At 42.2% G+C, this 17,662-nt stretch overlaps 1 protein-coding gene across 2 annotated transcripts in view; it reads left to right on the top strand.

Annotated features, from left to right (window-relative positions):
- Nucleotides 1-17,662, top strand: part of MAP2K5 (mitogen-activated protein kinase kinase 5) — a 139,228-nt gene that overhangs the window by 28,929 nt on the left and 92,637 nt on the right. For both annotated transcript variants that reach the window (XM_054836851.1, XM_054836852.1), the window contains exons 8-9: nt 1,859-1,923; nt 17,298-17,337. In XM_054836851.1, the coding sequence (XP_054692826.1) occupies nt 1,859-1,923; nt 17,298-17,337 (105 nt within the window). The remainder of the gene's footprint in view (nt 1-1,858; nt 1,924-17,297; nt 17,338-17,662) is intronic.

Genomic DNA, 17,662 nt, shown 5'->3' on the forward strand with positions numbered 1-17,662 from the left:
TATTTGCATTTTCTGACTGATGCAATAAGCAAGATAGCTTTCAGTAATAAAATCAATTTTCATTTTCATCATAAACCTTGTTGCTTGAATGGGCCATTTCATACCCTCTGATAATATCTGGCCCAGGTTTAACTCCAAGTGGGTAATGATGTCAACTGTTGCTTTGAGTTACTTCGAATTTTCTCAGAGCTCAGAGATTTTGACCTCACCGGAAGAAATGCACAGAGGAGAAGTATTTCCTGTGGAAAAACAAGCACGCTTTTTATTCAGGTAGTGAAAGGAAAGAACACAAATTTTGGAGTTCATCATTTCTATCCTTAAAACACATTATTTTAAATGGATTAAATATTCCATTTTCTGTTGGGAGGACATGCTGAGCATTGACTCTTTGGGGCATTTCGGCTTGTTACCATCACTTACTTGTTCCAGTTGAAGCCGGGGGCAAAGTTCCCCTTATCATCGCTGACATCATATGAAAGCGGATGCTGAAACACAACTGAGTAACTGAAGGGCACGTGTCCCCGTTGAAGTTTAAAAGGTGTTTCAGAAGTTGGATAAATGCAGATAGTTGGCTTATGGTGAGCTCTGCGTGGCTCTCGCCACGGTGCCAGTGGTCCTTGAAATAGCTAATTTGAGGCTATCTCAGCTGTGCTTACGTGATCTCTAATCACATCAGTGATAGCAGGCCAGATGCACCGTTGAGGGGGGGTTTTTTGATGCATTTTAACGTACAAAAATGACAAGAGTCTTTAAGCAGCCATGCCAACTCATGTAAAATGTTTAACTTGCTATCCTGTCAAATAGAGATAGTTAATAGAAACAAGTTAATCATTTGGTAATGAATTCCTAGGAAAATATCTTTTAAAAATGAGATTTGCCCAGACATTTACTATTACAATGATCAGGTAATAGAGGAGATCTTTTTGGAATAGCAAATGCACGCAGCCCAGAAGTTCCTCTCATTAAAATATTTAATTTCAAGTATGCATGTGCATTCCAAAAATGTCTGTAGTGATTTTCTTTTTAATAGTTGTTTCAGCTGGAAGATCGGTATAACTGTATTTGTACAGGAGAAGGCTGAACATTTGTTTTACAAATGTTTTACATTTGAATTGCTCATCCAGCAAGGTGGTGTATAATCAGCTTTAATAAAATCCATATCAGAAGGACCCCAAATTTCAGCATTTGCAGTGTTCGGTGCTGGTATCGGGCTTCTGCTTGACTAGCTGAGGATATCATTGTATATGGAGAGTTGTCCCAGTGAGCAGAAGATTGAGGCAATTAGTTGTGTATTTCAAGGAAAATTATTTTTATTGGATGGCAGTTCAAGACTTTTTTTTTTTCCCCCCGACTATTTCCTCTAGTTAAACGGTATAGAAATTAAGCACTATGAAGCAATCCTACTGACAGAACTGTCACTCAATTAGTATCAATTATGCTGATTCCAGAATAAATCATAAACTTTTCTAGCTATACTTAAGATGACAGTTTTTTGTTGGATTGTTTCCATTCACCTCCAACTTTGGCTTTGGTTATGTGCTGTTCTGGAGACCCTTTTCCTATCAGTATCTGTGACCTGACCCTCTTGAGCTATATTATATCATTCCATTTTGACACCTTTTATCAAACTTTAATGAAATGACCCAGGCAAACAAATTGTCATTAAACTTTCCATCACTTTGTCCCTTGGTATCGTCTTTTATAAATTGGACAGCAAATGTTGTATTGATCTTCTCGTTCTTGCAGCTGAACTTGAAATGACCCAGACTGCTTGTTGTTTATGGCCTAGAGTTGCTTTTCCTTGACATTTCCATCCACAGCATGACATCTCTTTTGTTTTTCTTTCTTTTTTGTGGAGATGAATGAACAAGACATACGGTATCGAGACATCCTCGGTCATGGCAATGGAGGCACGGTCTACAAGTGAGTGTTGAATTTCACTTAAAATTTTTGAAAATAAAATTTAACAGCACGCTTTTTTTTTCCCCCTTCGTATTTGTAGTGAGATATAGGTGGGCCATTGCTACTGTGCAGAAAAGATTATAAAAGAAATTCTTCATACAAACTTTTTAAGAATTCTCTTTACATATTTACAAGGTTTCTGCTTTTGGGTGCCGTGAGGGCTGGTGCATTTTTATTATCTTTTTAATACTTAGCTTTGAATCCCTCCTGGGTAACAAGTTAATGGTTCGCAAGTGGAACTTGAAATGTCCTGAAGCATAATGAATTGCCTTCAGTATTTGCAATGCCATTATTCTTGCTGGCTCACCACGCCCTTTGCTAGCCCGGTACCGAGAATGACACCGGTGGGATGTGATGACACCATTGCTCTGCCTTTCTCTGGCAATTCAAAATTAGTAAATACCCCTCGCGCTGTTGCAGTGACTTCCCTCCCTTACGAGCAGCTTCACACGCAGGCTGATGAATATATTAAATGATAAACTCCCCCAAATTTTGGTGGTGAAGCTTATACCCTGCAGCCAGTATTAATTTTAATATTGTAAAGATTATAATAGCAGAGATATAGTTTTCTCGACAGGAAAGTCTTTCTCATGCATAGTGCAAAGTTTAAACTACATAATGTAATATCTGGTACTTAATAGTCTGCAGTGGGGTATGAAAAATATTCCACTAGGAATTAAGAAATCCATACTTTGTAAGAAAGCCCTGAGGGAGTAATAAAGGTTTCCTCCAGAGAGCTATTTACCATATACAGTAACCCAGCATCCCATTATGATTTTGTTTATACCTTTAGACATTTTAACTTTGATATTAACGTATTTTTTTTTTTTAAAAAAATGTTTTAAAAGCTACGGTGCATTTAGTTTAGTTTCTAATTGGCTGCCAGCATTGCAAAACGACTCTCCTTGCAGAAGGTTTAATGAAAATGGACTTCCAAAACCTTAAAGGAACAAATCCAGTCTTTGAGCGGACTCTTCAGAAACCAGGTTAGCCTTGTAGATGGAACGTAGTTCAGAAACCTCATTGACGTTCTTTTGTAGAAAGATATTCCTAGACCAAGAAACTTGCAGAAACGGTGTTGTTTTCTTACTTTTAAGAAAAATTTGAGAGAGCGCGTTGAACTTTACAGCTCAGTCAGTGACTTGTGGGTGTTTTCTGATGTAGAGGACGTTGCTTCTCTTCCCCGTCTACTGATGGAGGCTCCGGGAGTGGCTGTAGGTGGGAGAAGCTCCGCAGAGGAGGGCCACGTGCTCTGTCCCTGCGGAAGGCACTTGAGGCACAGTTAGGGACAAGGAAACAAGTGAGGGAACCCGCGCATGTCATTGTTACCCGGTTCTGGGTCATTTTCTTTAAAGAAGTAGCTGAAATAAGGAGCTGGCAATGGAAATGATGAGCAGCATGAGAATGGCCATACCAGGTCCTACCAAAAGTCTCTCCCCTTTGTCCTGCGTCTACTAGTGACCAAAATCTGAGGAACGTAGACCAAGGCAGGTGAACGTGTGCTTCACTAATGTTTTTGCACCGAGGATCTGCTGAACGTAATATCTGTTTGTGAACTTGCATCTGCCCTACTCACGAGGAACAGCTCTATTCCGCGTGTGCCGTGTGTGCACAGTCTGTGCAGTGCTTCTAGGCGCAGAAGGTGGTATAAAAGTGTCTCTTTATTTTATAATGTTGCCATGTGCATAGTATGTATTTCGTAAAATTCATACAGGAAATTTGGATAAAATGCTATGTAAAGCCAACCTTGCACTTTTTGACTTCTTTTTGTATTTCTGAAAGGTAGTATGGTTACATGCCTGCTTTTTGTTTAATATTTTTACAAAAATATTTTTCTCACGTGATCAATACTCCTTTAGTAAGAGCTTGCAGGAGCGATGAAGGAACAGAGACGCGAGCGCTCAAGGTGCAGAGGGTAATAGCGCAGGAGGGAACGCGTAATACTTCTGGCACTTCTTCTGCGGTGACTTGCTGCATTGTGCGGGCTGGTGCTGTGATCTGCGCCGTTAAGCGGTCGACTGTTGCATTTGTCTGCAATTTGGGAAAGTAAGAAAATTTTACCTGTGAAAACATGAGCCCTCTTCTGTATCGGGGAAATATTTCTACCTTTTTTTTTCCTTTTTCTTGCATTCATATTTTCAGTTAGCAGTTGCAGTGACTTTGCAGTATTTTCTCTAGCGCAGGCATCATCCTGCGCCGCTCCAGGGAGCATGCACCGTTTTCACATGGGTACGTTTTACGCATTCCTGAAGTTTGACTTTCTTGGCAATGCAAGCAACAGCAGAATATAAATACAAAATGCAGTTTTCTCCCAAAACTGGCTTCTAAGCCATGCGTTCCTCTCAGATCTTCCCAAATGCGTTTCGCGGTGCATTGGGTTGGAGAGTTGCACCAATTCCCTCTTTCGTCCCTGAAGAGCTGGCGGTCGCCGTTGTTGCAGGGAGTTGGCGGTTACGGTGCGGTGGTGATGTGCTTTGGACAAAGCACGCAGAACTTCCTCCCTTGGGACAATCACCCCTCGTAAAGGGCTCTCCCTCGCCAAGGGAGCATCTGCGCTACAAACACCAACAGGAGATTGCAAAGTGGAATACTTACAGGTAGCTGGATTGCACTGGTCATAGATAGCAGCCCACATATATTTTATTCCAGTAAATCAATGAACATTTGTCAAATAAAATTAATTGCAAACGTTTGGCTGTTTTCCTCTTCCAGCATTGCGTGCTGTCGGTTTGTTTCAGAAGAGGCTGTGTGTAGTATTGATCCGAATCTAAAGAACGAGCCTGTCTTTGTGGTATCTTTTTATTTTTTTTTTTTTCTTTTCTTTCTTTCTACCTCCTTATACTAAGTCATATCCATTATGGCAATGATATATTATCAGCATTCGGCAAACAAGATAGCGTGTCGCAGGTGGCTGAGCAAAAATTTTCAGCCTCTCTTTCCACGTGAATTAACTACTATTGAAATAGTTTATTGAGATTGAAGTATTGATCACTTTTCATGCTAACCTTGGCTTAAGGGGGAGAGGGGAGGTGGTTTTGTTCTCTTTGGAAGACACTATGTTTAGTTAGAAAATGTATTTCATTTATTTGGGTTCTTTACAGCTGCAACTGTTTTATTGCTTGGAGAAGAGGTATCTTAGCTTTATTTTTATGACAGTATAATTATACTTTAGAAATACACTTGATTACTGTGTGTAGCAAAATTGTTCCAGTATATTGGCTTGGCCAATATTGCTATACAAACAACTTTTCAGTCAATTGAGTCTGGTAAAAAATCAATACTTTATAGCAATATTTCTAGTGAGAACTTGCTGAATCTAAATGTTTTTCCTGTTCTAAAAAGAAGGGATTTTTTAGTTGTTTGACTTCCTACTTTCCCCCTACCTTTTGATCCACTGTTTTCTTAATTGTCCAGGATAACAATTATAGAGTTAAACACGGCAAACCCAGTTAATTATTCTTGCTTTTTGATTGCTTGTACATTCAAAAATATGTGAGAACATACAGACAATCCAAAAGGTATATTCAAAAGGTGCCTTTGACTACAGAAGCAAGCAGAAAGCACGAGTTCTTCCGCTGGAGCGCCGTGGGCAGCGCGGACCCTGCCTTGAGTCAAGATTGTCAAAAAGCGATGAAATCTGCCCTAACAAAGACTAAAAGCACCCCAGTGCCTTGCTCTTCTCTTTCCCCGTTGTCGTAGGTAGTTTACGTCGTTAACTGGGATTTCAACTTTCCGTGGAATAATCTAAGTCCAATTCCGTGAATTTTTGGAAACTCAGCTTATTTCGGGGAGATTTGCACCTTTCCCAACAAGAGGCCCCTAAGACTGTTACCCTGGTAGATGTGCAACCCTCCAGCTCTGCAGCAGATTTCCTAATTCCGTAACGATTTTATAGAAGCTGGTAGGATGGAGAATGCGCAGTTTGGGCTGCTTCACAGCAGAAGAAAACATCCGCATACCAGTACATCTATTGAATTTATTTAAATTGAGGGGGTTTTTGGGAAAAAAAAAAAAAAAAAGTCATTCACTAGTAGGTGCAAAAGACACGTAAAGTCTGTGCTTCTGTGCTGCATCTTTTAACGCCGTTGCTGGCTGCAGAGCTCTGAGAGGCTGTTCAGATAAGATTCTCCTTTTTACTTCAGTGAAAGAAGGTTAACGTTGTGGTTTGTAATGGGACGTATACACACTGCCAGCCAGTCCCAGGAGTAGCTACGTTAAATTATTTAGACCTAAAATCCTTAGTTGTGTATAGTTTGAACCTAAGTATTACAAAGTAGAGGTATTTATCTCTGGCAAATAATAATGGCCTATCTAAAGTGTCACTTTTCTTCATTTACATACAAGCAAAAAAAGTATTTTTTCTCTTTATTTCATGTTTTCTAGTTTTTGCTTTGCAGTTGTAGCTAATGAGAGGCGAGATGATCAAGGAGCTCTGTTTGGGGGATGGCATAGCCTTCTGCGTGCCTGGGATTTTTTTAAAAATGTGTGTTGGGTATGGTTTGTAAATCTTTGGGTTCTGTTAGAGGAGTCTTTGGCAGCAGGAAGCTATAACGCTCTGTATGCTGAAATAAACATCAAGTCCCAATGATGCCGTAATTAATTTGTGAAGTTACCTAGTATCTGGGGGAGAGGGAAGAACAGGGAGAATCGGTTATCATCTTAGCAAAATGCTGTTAAACCAGACGGCGTCCCTTGCAATTGAGTGGCTGGGAGAGAAGTGGCTGTTGATGATGTACCGCCTCGAAGAATTGTATAGCTAGGGAAAATACGGATAAATGCGGAAGCTTAATTTGTTTCAGCAATTTACTTGAGCAATTTTGCTGTTCGGTTGAGTTGTACATTGAAGCATATGCCTGTTTCTTTATTCTCTATCTCAACCAACCTTGGGGTGCCCCATTAGCACATTAAACATAGCGCATGGCAAGACAGCTGGGAAGTTGCTATCTCTTGCAAGACAGGCTGCAAACTGTGCCTTGCGAGTGGATTGCAGATCCTCTAACGTTAGCAGGGAAAAGCATTGTCAGTTCTGGAGCGAGGAAGCCGGAGGTGATTTAGCTCCGTTGGCTGGAATGGTGATGGAATAGCTGGAGTTCATCATAGAATCTTGAGGTTGGAAAAGACCTCTAAGATCATCAAGTCCAACTGTTGACCCAACCCCACCGTGTCTATCATTGCCTGAGGGGCTTCGGCTCCGCAGGGTTTGCTCTTTGGGTTGTCCCATGGACACTGGTGCTGTTGTGAAGGAGGTCCCTCAAGAGGGTCTCTCTAGTCCCGGTGTGTTCTTCAAAAGCGGTAACTGTCATGCACCTCAAATGTTGCGGGAAGCCAGTCTAAATCTCAGCAGAGCTGTTGCTCTCCTCCGTTCGTTTCTGCTTTTCTGTATGAATATGCAATACAACGACAACGCTGCTTTGGGCAACGTGGTCTAGCGGAGGGCGTGCCTGCCCGCAGCAGGGGGTTGGAACTAGATGATCTTTGAGGTCCCTTCCAACCCAAACCATTCTATGGTTCTATGATTCTATGACAATAATTTGCCCCTCTTTAATTCACAGATTGTTTTGGCCCTTTCGCAAAGGAGGCGAGGGTCATCCTCCGCACGTGGCAGTGGGTAATGGAGACAGAGAGGGAAATGATTTTCCCCAGGTGGCAAAGCAGCGACGGGAACGGAGCCCATCTCTGCCGGTTCCCAGCCCGCGCGATTCGTGTCGTACTTTCCAGAGGAGGTTCTGTACGTTCTATACGCGTTGCTTGTCCCAGCCTGGTGCTTGATGCAGCTCTGAAAAAACAAAGTACAGGCAGGTTCAATGTTTTGTTCGGTGTTAAAACAAATCCGTGGCCGTGCAAAGTCTGAAAATCGCATCTCCCCGCATTCTAGCGCTGCAATTGTGGAGGCGTTTTTCTTTTATTTCCTTTCCCAGGCTACATTCGTTTTCTGTTTCTCTTATTTGTAGTCACGCTGAAAAGCATTGGAACAATAATAGCTGGAGCAAGTTAGAAATACCCCACCAAATTTCTGTATATTATCATTGCAGTTTAAACAAGACTGACCAGTGATTGCTGTTCACTTGTTTCTTTTGACCCCAGCTATCGCTCGCCTGCCTCATAAAATCTGTTATGCACAAAAGTGCATAAAATGAAGATAAAGTGCCTCCTTCAAGTCTGACAAAAACCATTCCTTTGCAGAATGGTAGCTGCAGTGAAAGTAAATAAATGAATGGACAGCAATCACAGCCTAGTTGATGAAACTGTTCAATTAAAGCACAGGCATTTACATGGTGTAATTTCCCTAAATTGCCAATGAGCCCCTTTAGACACAACCAGTGTTCAAATTGATTTCAGCATTGATTTTGGCTGAAGCTGATAAATTTCTGCTTGTTAGTTAAAGTAATTTTGCAGAAGACTTTGTACTGCAGTATTGAAGTGTTCATTTAGCTGATGGTTAAAAGAGGAGTTATTTACAGAGGGTTCTACTGTTGTTCTGAGATGGGACAATTCCCCGGTCATCTTTTTACTTTTAATTTTTAAGCTTCAGTATACAATCAATAGGTTATTGAAACTGATTAAAATGTATCCAGCCAGCTGCCTATGGCTGTTTAATTAGAAACTGGATGATTCTTAAATTAAAGTTGTTTTGTTTGCATTGTATGCCCACGGCTCGGAAGATTAAGCGAATGGTAATCCTGAAAATCGGAGTTTGTTGTTGTTACCGACGAGCGAGGTGGTGTGCGAGCACAGTGCAGCTCGCCCCGACGTGGGCGATATCCGTCATCTCTTCCTTGGTTACCAACGACGCTCCGTGGAGTAGAGAATTGGTGGGATTTGCCAGAGCCGAGCTGTGCCAAGCTTACAGGCGCTGACTGTTCCCCAGCGTGGAGTATTTTTTAAAGAATGCTTTTGCTCATAGAAGTGAATTTGAGATGATATGGGGCAGAAGAACGTGGATTTAGGTAGCAATCCCTTTTTTGCCATTATGCTGCCAGTGCTGTGTTTCAGGCTCTCTCCTTAATCTCTGTTTGAGGTCTCTGAAGATCAGGGGGTGTAACAACACCAGCGAGGTTGACATTGATTTTTCCATTTCTTTTCACCCCAGATTCTTTGAAGATGCTAAAAATTAACTGCTCAGATACCCACCGATCATCATAAGCGTTAGCCAGCCGTACCCAGCTCCGACATATAACGGTGCGTCACCACAGCTCTTTTAATGACGGTGGCAAGGAGCGATACAAGAGGAGCAATGCCAAAATAGTTTCTAGCACGTTGCTCATCACGATGGTGTCTCGGAGCAGTCCAGTAGTGAACGGAGCGGTGTAACTAACCTCACGGCGTGTACGCTCTCAACCTCCGGAAGAGCAAGCTTTCTGCTTGAAATTCAGCCCTGATTAGAAGAAAACGCTCTTTCAGCTATTACAGCAAACACCTAGAAAACTTTTCCTTCTTGGCGCAGTTCTGTTTTCTAGTGCTGGTCATTACTGAATTACTGAACAGCTCTGGTTTTTCTTCCTAGTTGTTATGCTGTGAGTGTCATGAACACATCTCTGGTGAACAAACGGCTTTGATAATGCAGAAAATCCAGCTTTAGGTCTGGATCTAAATTGCCGTCACCATAGGACGTGATCTACTTTTGGCTCACTATTGCTTCAACTTTCTTCCTGAATTTGTACGAGCAGGCTTTATGCTGTGTCAGATAATGCCTGTCCATATCAGTCTAAGCTTCCCGCTCCGCTGTCTTTTGTTCCTTCAGCGAGTTTAAAGCCAGCAGATGAGATGCGTTACCGTGTCTGCATCCGATCTGGGTCGGTCCTGTGGTAGTGAGGGACCCGGTATTGGTGATGGTCTCCTCAAGGCAAAGCCGGCTCCGTCTTTAGCCCTCTGTCTGGACAGGTCTCTAAGGAATGGGGACTGAATGGCAGCGCGATGGGAACAAGGAGAAAGGCTTGTAATCCGGTTTTCAAAACATGACCCCGAATGTTTGGCTGCAGTGGAGGAGGAAGACTGCTATAAGTAGTAATAGATGGGAACAGTAGTAGGTTACAGCATAAAAGAGGTGAGGGATTCATTCTGCTGTGCTTAGGCTCGGATCCCAAAACCACCTCGTTCCCGCAGAGATGGGTTGACTGAGACGTTTTGCTCTTCGACATTTCCTTCACGCAGCTTCTGGTGCCCGTTGTGCTCTTTGGAAAAGTTTAAAATTTAGATCCAAGTATTTTTTTGTTTTGTTTTCTAGTTTAACAACAAATCATTTTGCAATCAGCGCTCAAGCATCTGTAATGGGATTTTAGATAGAGGAGAGGTTGGCGTAGATTGCTGTTTGAACTAGCGCAGTCCCCATAAAAGCTCCTTTTTACAACTGCTGTGCACTTTGGATTTCCTGTTTTAACAGCCAGAGAGTCAGGCTAATGTGTTTGTCTATTGCAGAAAGCAACAACTGTCAAAGTGTTTATTTCCTCGAAACAATTTGAATCTGTTTCTTTAGATGGCCATCAGAGTACGTGACAATTCTACCATTAGACTGCCCGAGTCGGACCAGGAGCACGACAGACAGCGGCAGTACTAGGAAAAAAGAGGGGAGAAAAAAGAAAAAATTAACAGTAAACCAAATCTGTGGGTGATTTGCTGCATGCAGCTTGCAGCTGGTGACTGGCGTGTCATTCTGCAATGCATAACACTTAGAGAATTGTATTCATCTCGCGCGACGCCGACGCGGTCGTTTTGCTTTAGGTTATTTCTCGTAGGGCAGGAAAATGTTCAGTTTGACTTCATTCGGTGCCCTTAGATCTGAAGGCGCTGCTTGCTACAGCCATGGCTTTTTGCGTTAACTTTGTAAGTTGGGTGAGAAACTCAGGGCACCTCTGCAAATGTTCTGTCCTGCTAGGAAATACTCACTCTCTGCTAGGAAATACTCACTCTCTGCTAGGAAATACTCTGCCTGGGTCCCAGAGACCTTTTGTGTTGTTGAGGGTGGCTGGAGGACTTCCTCTGCAGCGCATCAGAGCGGTCTGTGGGTGAGCTGATGCAGAAATGGATGGGGAAACGGGACGGCGTTGGCAATTGTTGTCGAGTGGAATGATGTCTTGATGTTTTTATCCAATGTGTGTAATGAATACGTCCCAAGGTGTGAAGCAGAAGGCAGCGTATCCGGGAGAAAGGAGCTGAAATATTTAGTGTGATTTTTACTTTCAGGCCTCAGGTTGCCACTTGGGAAGTTCAGATTGGCTGTTAGGAAAATGCTCTTCGCATGGAAGATGGTGCAGCGCTGTAGCGGGGCAGGGGGTCTCCATCCTTGGGGCGTTCAGTGCTGAGCTGGACATCCACCGCCACAGCCCCGCTCCAAGAGGAAGGTTAGATTAGGTGGGTGCAGAGGTCCCTTTCCACCACCCTTTCATCTCCGAGAAGCGTTATTTAGCAGAATGACGCGCCAACAACACTTTGGGGGAGCCAGCAGAACTGCAGCAGCTCGGAGTTTGTGGCATTAGCCCTAAGTTTCTCCGGTACCGCGACCAGAAGGGAGCGTTGCCCCCCTGCGTCCTGCAGCCACATCGCTGACGGTCCTGTCAGTACGTCATTTTGTCATATTTGCTGATGTTCGTTATATTTGTAGGAAGGGAAGGGACTGACTCATTGGCATAGCAGACAGGTCATGGCTTTGCCTTGAATCATTCGGTCTTGCCGAGGAATATCTTATGGATTAGAAATTGTTTCCGTGGCTATTGGGGGGGGGGAAGAGAAAAATATATCCTGGTAGGCGGAGTGAGCAGATGGGAAGCAGGATCTTCGGCATGGTAGGCTGCTGCAGGCTTCTTCAGTGCTTTTTTGCATCAGCATTAGCAGCGTGATTTAATAATTGTAATGAATTTTTGCTTCTAGGAAGAGACTGCGTTTGTTTTGCGTTTTCAGGTAATAGTGATCTCAGTAGTAAAAAGTTAGTGGATGTGTTTGGAAAAGCTGTTTGAGAAAGCTCAGGGATCTTTGCGTACTCAGGCTGTGCTTCTGATGTGACCTTCCTTAAGTCACTCGCATGTGGGCAAATGCTTTACAATTACAAATTAGAAAACAAATTGAAAATTGTTGTTTCTCTTGAGCGCGTGCACGTTGAAACCTGAAGTTAGTTCTTTGCTTGCCCTGGAAGAAATTATACCACAATCACAGCAAGTAATGCAGCTCCCCACTGTGCTTTTAGGTAAAATTTCTCACAGGGAGAATATAAAAATGTTAGTCTTAGCAAGTTGAAAGAGAGAGAATTTTTTTGTTTGACATCCGAGCTATTTATTAAGAAGCTTGTGCATGTTCTGTTTGGTTGGCTTTTTTCATTTTACTTTTGAACTGAGTAGAAACTCGCTATATTCAGTGTATGATTTTTTTTTTTTTTTTTTAGCTGTAAATATTAGGCTGGGCTATGGTTTCTTGCATAAAGAGGATTGAGCCAAAGCATCTTGCATTTCTCCTCTGGTTTTCTTTGCAGCAGACCTCAGGAAGAACAAAGCAGGCAATGTGAAATTCAGCTACCTCTTTCTTCCTTCGCTTTTAAAAACAGAAACCAGCTGCTTCTGATGCTTTCATTTTTTAATTTGCTTTCCCGTAGAAACACATCTTACGTATAGGGGGAGAGATGCCGAGGAGTTGGCAGTTCCCCCAAAGCCCTATTCTAGTTTTCCGTGATATTGATTTCTATTTTCTGGAACACAAGGGATGCGCACGCCGTACTCCGCAGTCCTTCAGAAGTTTTTTTCCGGCTTAGCTGGAGGGCTTTGTTCAAGCAGGGCGAACGCTTGCTCACACCGTCTTTCTTATCCCCCAAAATAACCCAGCTTTTGCCGCGGAGCTGGGCAAGCTGCCTTGGCAGCGCTCCCTGAGGGGCACTCGCAGTTTGCAGAGTAGAGCAGACAAAGTTACGCTAAAGGACTTGGCTCGCGCGGGTCCCTTCAGGGCTTTAAATGTCTAGGGCTATGGTTAATCGTCAAGGTTAATAAAATATTTGACACAACTGTGCCAGTCTTGCTTAGAAGCTGTTCTTTGTAATAGATGTAGGGGGCTCACAATAACGAACTCCAGTGGGAACGTGACGGAAGAGATTTAAATTTCTTCTCCCCGGCGGGAACGTTTCGAAACGCGCAGTGGTTGAAGTCCGCCTCTCCTGTTCTTACACGCGCGGCAGCTTTAAGCCGCCACTCTGCGTTGCGTGCCCGCGCGGAGCGCTTCCCACGAGGAGTCTCCATCCTGCATCTCGCGTTTCCGCAGCGTGGCAGGGCGGGGGGGAAGGAAGTCCCACCAAAACTCTCCTTCTCCCTCTCCAGCTTCCCCCTTTCTCGCTGTTTTTCCCCTCTTTCTCGGAGCTCGCGCAGTGCTTTCTACCACGCGGCTCCGTTGCTGAGTTACCTTTTTTTCCGAGGAGCTCTGAAAGTCGGTGCTTTCTTTTCTCCACCCTCCCTGAAGATTTCTTCCTTCTTTTGTGAAATCTATAACAATTTTGTTGAGAGAGTTATCAGTCTGAGATATTAAAGCTTAGTTTTAATTCAACAACAATCTCGTTACTCGGTCCCTGCACCAGGTACTGCTAATCGTAAGGGGCGCACTTCTTTCCGCACGCTGTTCATCGCCTTTTGCCGTACCTGGCGATTATTAAATTGGTCACTAATTGAGCGTGGAGTTTGTCCCATATCTGTATCGGACATAGGAACCAAAATCTGCTTCAGGGCATCAAGAAAGAAGAGTTTGCTTGCGTGAAGAATTTTCATTTTCTGGGGAAAATTGGTATGAATTATTTTCTTGTCTCCCATATATATTCTGAGACTAAGATGCAGGTTTTGACCACTAGCCTTCACTGTTCATTTTGAAGATGTCCCCCGAGATCAGCTTAAGATATCTACAACTTTTTGTACTATCTTGTCTTCTTGCAGACACACAGCAACTATTTTCAGCCAGGCTTTGATGAATTTGAAAAGAATGCATCATCTTGTAAGACTGGTGTCCTGAAATGGATTTCTGAACTCTGCTTTTTGTATTTTTGATAACTTTAATCATTATCCTCAGCCTAAAAAAATGCTGTGGCTATAATAACTGACAACTATCTATTTTAAAATAAAATAAAATATTAGTTGGGTGCAGAGTGCTGGAATGATAGTCCCTTTATGTGCAGAAATGGGGCGCCAAATGATTTATCTGATTGCTGTCGTGATTATTTTTCTCCTATTTTAATAAATACTGTGTCAGTATTTTTCAATATATACCTAAAAAGAATTTTTCGTAGTGGAGAAAGTTGTTACTAAAATGGTTATTAATCTCATAGCCTTTCCATTTATTTGCACTTGAAATAATAAAACATCAAATTTGTGGTAGATGCAAATCTCCAAATAACCTGGGTGGGATCTAGATCAGGTCCCGCATAAGAAGATATTCTTAATTTGTCCCAATATCCGTTAGGAGTTTCCTCTCTGGAGAGTAAAAAGAGCTGTCCATGCCACGGCATTTGTCTTAGAAATCCCGTTTAAGTGAGAGGCCGAGAGGGAAGGGGCAACGCGCATCGGAACCAGCTTCCTGCAGTTGGCAAATTGCCACAAAACTTAAATAATAACTTTTGTATTTGTAATAATTGCCGCTGGCATCAAGTGGTCAGAATGACTTTTTACACTTCTGATTGCAGAGGGTGGTTCTCTGTCGCTTTGATTTCTCCTCACCGAGGAACGATGTAGAGCCTCCTAGTCGCAGTTGTCCATTGTAGCTTTTGCAGGGGGTCAGAAGCAAAACCGAACCCCAACAAAAACGAGCAGAAAAATGAACTTGTTTTCCCAGAGCTGGTTTCTGCAAGGAATGAAATTTTGCAAACGTCGAAACAGCGTTTTCCTTGAATATTTTGCATTTCAATGCATTTAATTTCTGCTCTTTACGTTTGTCTTTAAGTATTTCAGCCGCTATTTAGCAACTGTTTCCGCTCGTCTTTAGCATCCGCTTGCCTTTACTGTTAGGCACTGCTCAAACGCATTCCCGGCAAGAGGAGCTGTTGTTGGAAGCGTTTATTAGGCGACATCATTTGCTTACCATCCTGGAAGATTTGCAAGCGTGCGTTCACTGCGATGCACGGCGCGGCAGAGGAACCTTCTGCATTTTGCTGCTTTGCTTCGTCTAACGATCTGGTTCTACGGTGAGGAGTGTGGTTACTTACTTTTGGAGGTGACACCGAAATCTGAGAGTTGACCCTTGAGATGAGACTTCACGGTACTTACGGAGTACGAATATTAGTTTATCTCCTCGTAGAGTTACTGACGGGTGCGGTGTGCACAAAAAGTCTGGTTTTCTTCATGCTGTGGGATTGGGTTTTTTAGCGCATCCTTCTGAAGCTACATAAAGGTACTAAATCTTCAGGCTTTAGCTGTGCTGATTGTAACCGAAATGATCAATTCCAACGTACGGGTCTACATAATATCTAACGAAACCGTTTTCCCTACACGCTCATTGGAACAGGTAATTACCGTAGCAACTACAGACTAATTTGAAGTGTTAGCTGTTAATTAAAACACTACAGAGGTGTAGGGTTGTCTTTTGGTGTAACCAAAGCTCCTATTCAAACTTCATTAATCACTTTACGGTTATTGTGTTGAGGAAGGTCAGGACGATGGAGATGCCGGATCAGCCCGGAGTAAATAAATTCCTTTCCTCCCAGGTAGTATGCCATTTGCCAAGCCACCGGACACGCTGTACCCATGGGCATGGTATCTCCTTCGCGATCCGGTTCTCAGCGATAATTAAATGTTAAATTGGTACTGTCAGTGCTCTGTAAACCAAACCAGGTATCTGCCCTCTGCTGGAAATTTAACCCAAACTTCCACGGATGAATTAGCGTGCATCATAATTAAATAATCAAGTCTTCCCTTTTAATTCACTTGGAAACAGGAGATCTCTCTTATGGAAAAAAGATCAGCTTTCTCGACAAGCTAATTAAGTTGCCAAACTGTCCGGCACAGTACATATTAAGCTAACAGACGTTAAGCATGCTATCTCAACCTGTTCATTTTCTTATCATTTCTGCTGATCTTAAGTCCATAATGGTTTGCCACTGTTGATTCATCCATAGTTACAGCAGAGTTCATTTACTCCCTTGCATTCATTGATTATGCATCCGGCTACCAGTCTGTCGGAGCTTCCTCTGATGATTTCGCTTTTTGCATCTCCTACGGATATTAAATAACGCTGATTTTTGGTACGCCTTTTTAAACCGGGTTAGTTCCTAAAAGCCAATGCCCCGCGCTTACATAAATGTTTATCCGTGAGTTATTAAATTAAGGTGAAGTTTTTAGAAACTTCCAAGCTATTAACAGAAATTATATAAGCGCTCAGGGTTATAAATAAGATTAAACAACAGTCTCGCCCAGTGCTATGTATGATTTTGCATGAAAAAAAAAAACAAACCCCTATTAAAGCTTTTCTTCTTCAGTAATAATTGCTAGAGGTATATAGTGGTAAAATATTATAATTCTTTAAAGTTAGTGCCACAGATATGGCATTACTGTGCATAGTGTCATAAATCAGTATGAGACAATAAAACTAGTGAAGAGGAAAACCTTTAATGGTTTTGTTTTTATGCAAAATTACATTGGATTTTTAGTCAACAGTTTTTTCACCTACCTTTTTATTTTTCTTACGAGTTCACGGTTAGGAATACACAAGTCATTGTTAAATAGCCAATTATAAATGTTTGTCTTCAGAAATTAAGACAAACTGCTCTTGAAATACTGTGGGAAATTATTTTGGGTATGTGCGATCATTAACAGTAATACTTTCTAACCTTATATGCGTGCACATGTGCTAACCTTAAATACAAATGCAGAAGGTTCATTTTGCTAATATTTTCTGTGGGTCCTTAGGTTATGATAAAGAATCAGTCATTATTTGTTTTACTTCCCTTTAATTGATACAGCTGCGCATCTCGCTGTCTGTTCCACCGAAAATACCCTAAGGATTGGCAAACTTGCCTGATAAACCTTGTTTTACGTGAAGATTCTGAATAATGGCTATATCATAATTTGATTTCATTGAAAGAAAATGGGAAAGCGGATAAATTCATACTTACAAGTTTGCTGTTGCACTGTACGAAAGTCGTCGATGTGTAGATTTTATATAAAACATGCAGATGTAAAAACCTGCTTAATGGCTTCATTGTAACTATATTCTCGTGATCAATTGTTTTCATCAGTCTTTCTTTAGAAATGCTCTATAAAATTGGTTTACAGTAAAACGTATTAGCTCCAAGTCATTTTTCTGTGAAATTAGTGTATACATGTTGCACATATGTATAGAGGTAATTTTATGTGATCTCAAGTTATTTAATTTTTTCCCTCATGCAGGGCATATCATGTCCCTAGTGGAAAAATACTAGCAGTAAAGGTAAGATATTACAGTAATTTTCTTTCTCTCTTCCTTTCTCTCCATTCTTTCTTGACCTCAGTTTCCTTCCCCTCCCTCTCATCGTTAGATCTCAATTTGTTTTATTGCATTCAAGTCCGCATTGTTTATGCAGGAAAAACTCCAGCCCATAAATTTAGTATGTCCAAGCGAGCACAGAGTTCCCAGAATCTGGGTTTTGTCCATCGGGAATTGCTCGGCGCCGTGCGTAGGTACCACCCTGCCTTCGGGGGGGGGGGTACCTGGCTGTGCCCAAGTGCGGATGCGGTTTGTGTCGCTCCGGCGACTGGTGGAGATGCCGCTGCAT

Source organism: Grus americana, chromosome 10 (genome assembly GCF_028858705.1).
Source record: "Grus americana isolate bGruAme1 chromosome 10, bGruAme1.mat, whole genome shotgun sequence".
Classification (NCBI taxonomy): domain Eukaryota; kingdom Metazoa; phylum Chordata; class Aves; order Gruiformes; family Gruidae; genus Grus; species Grus americana.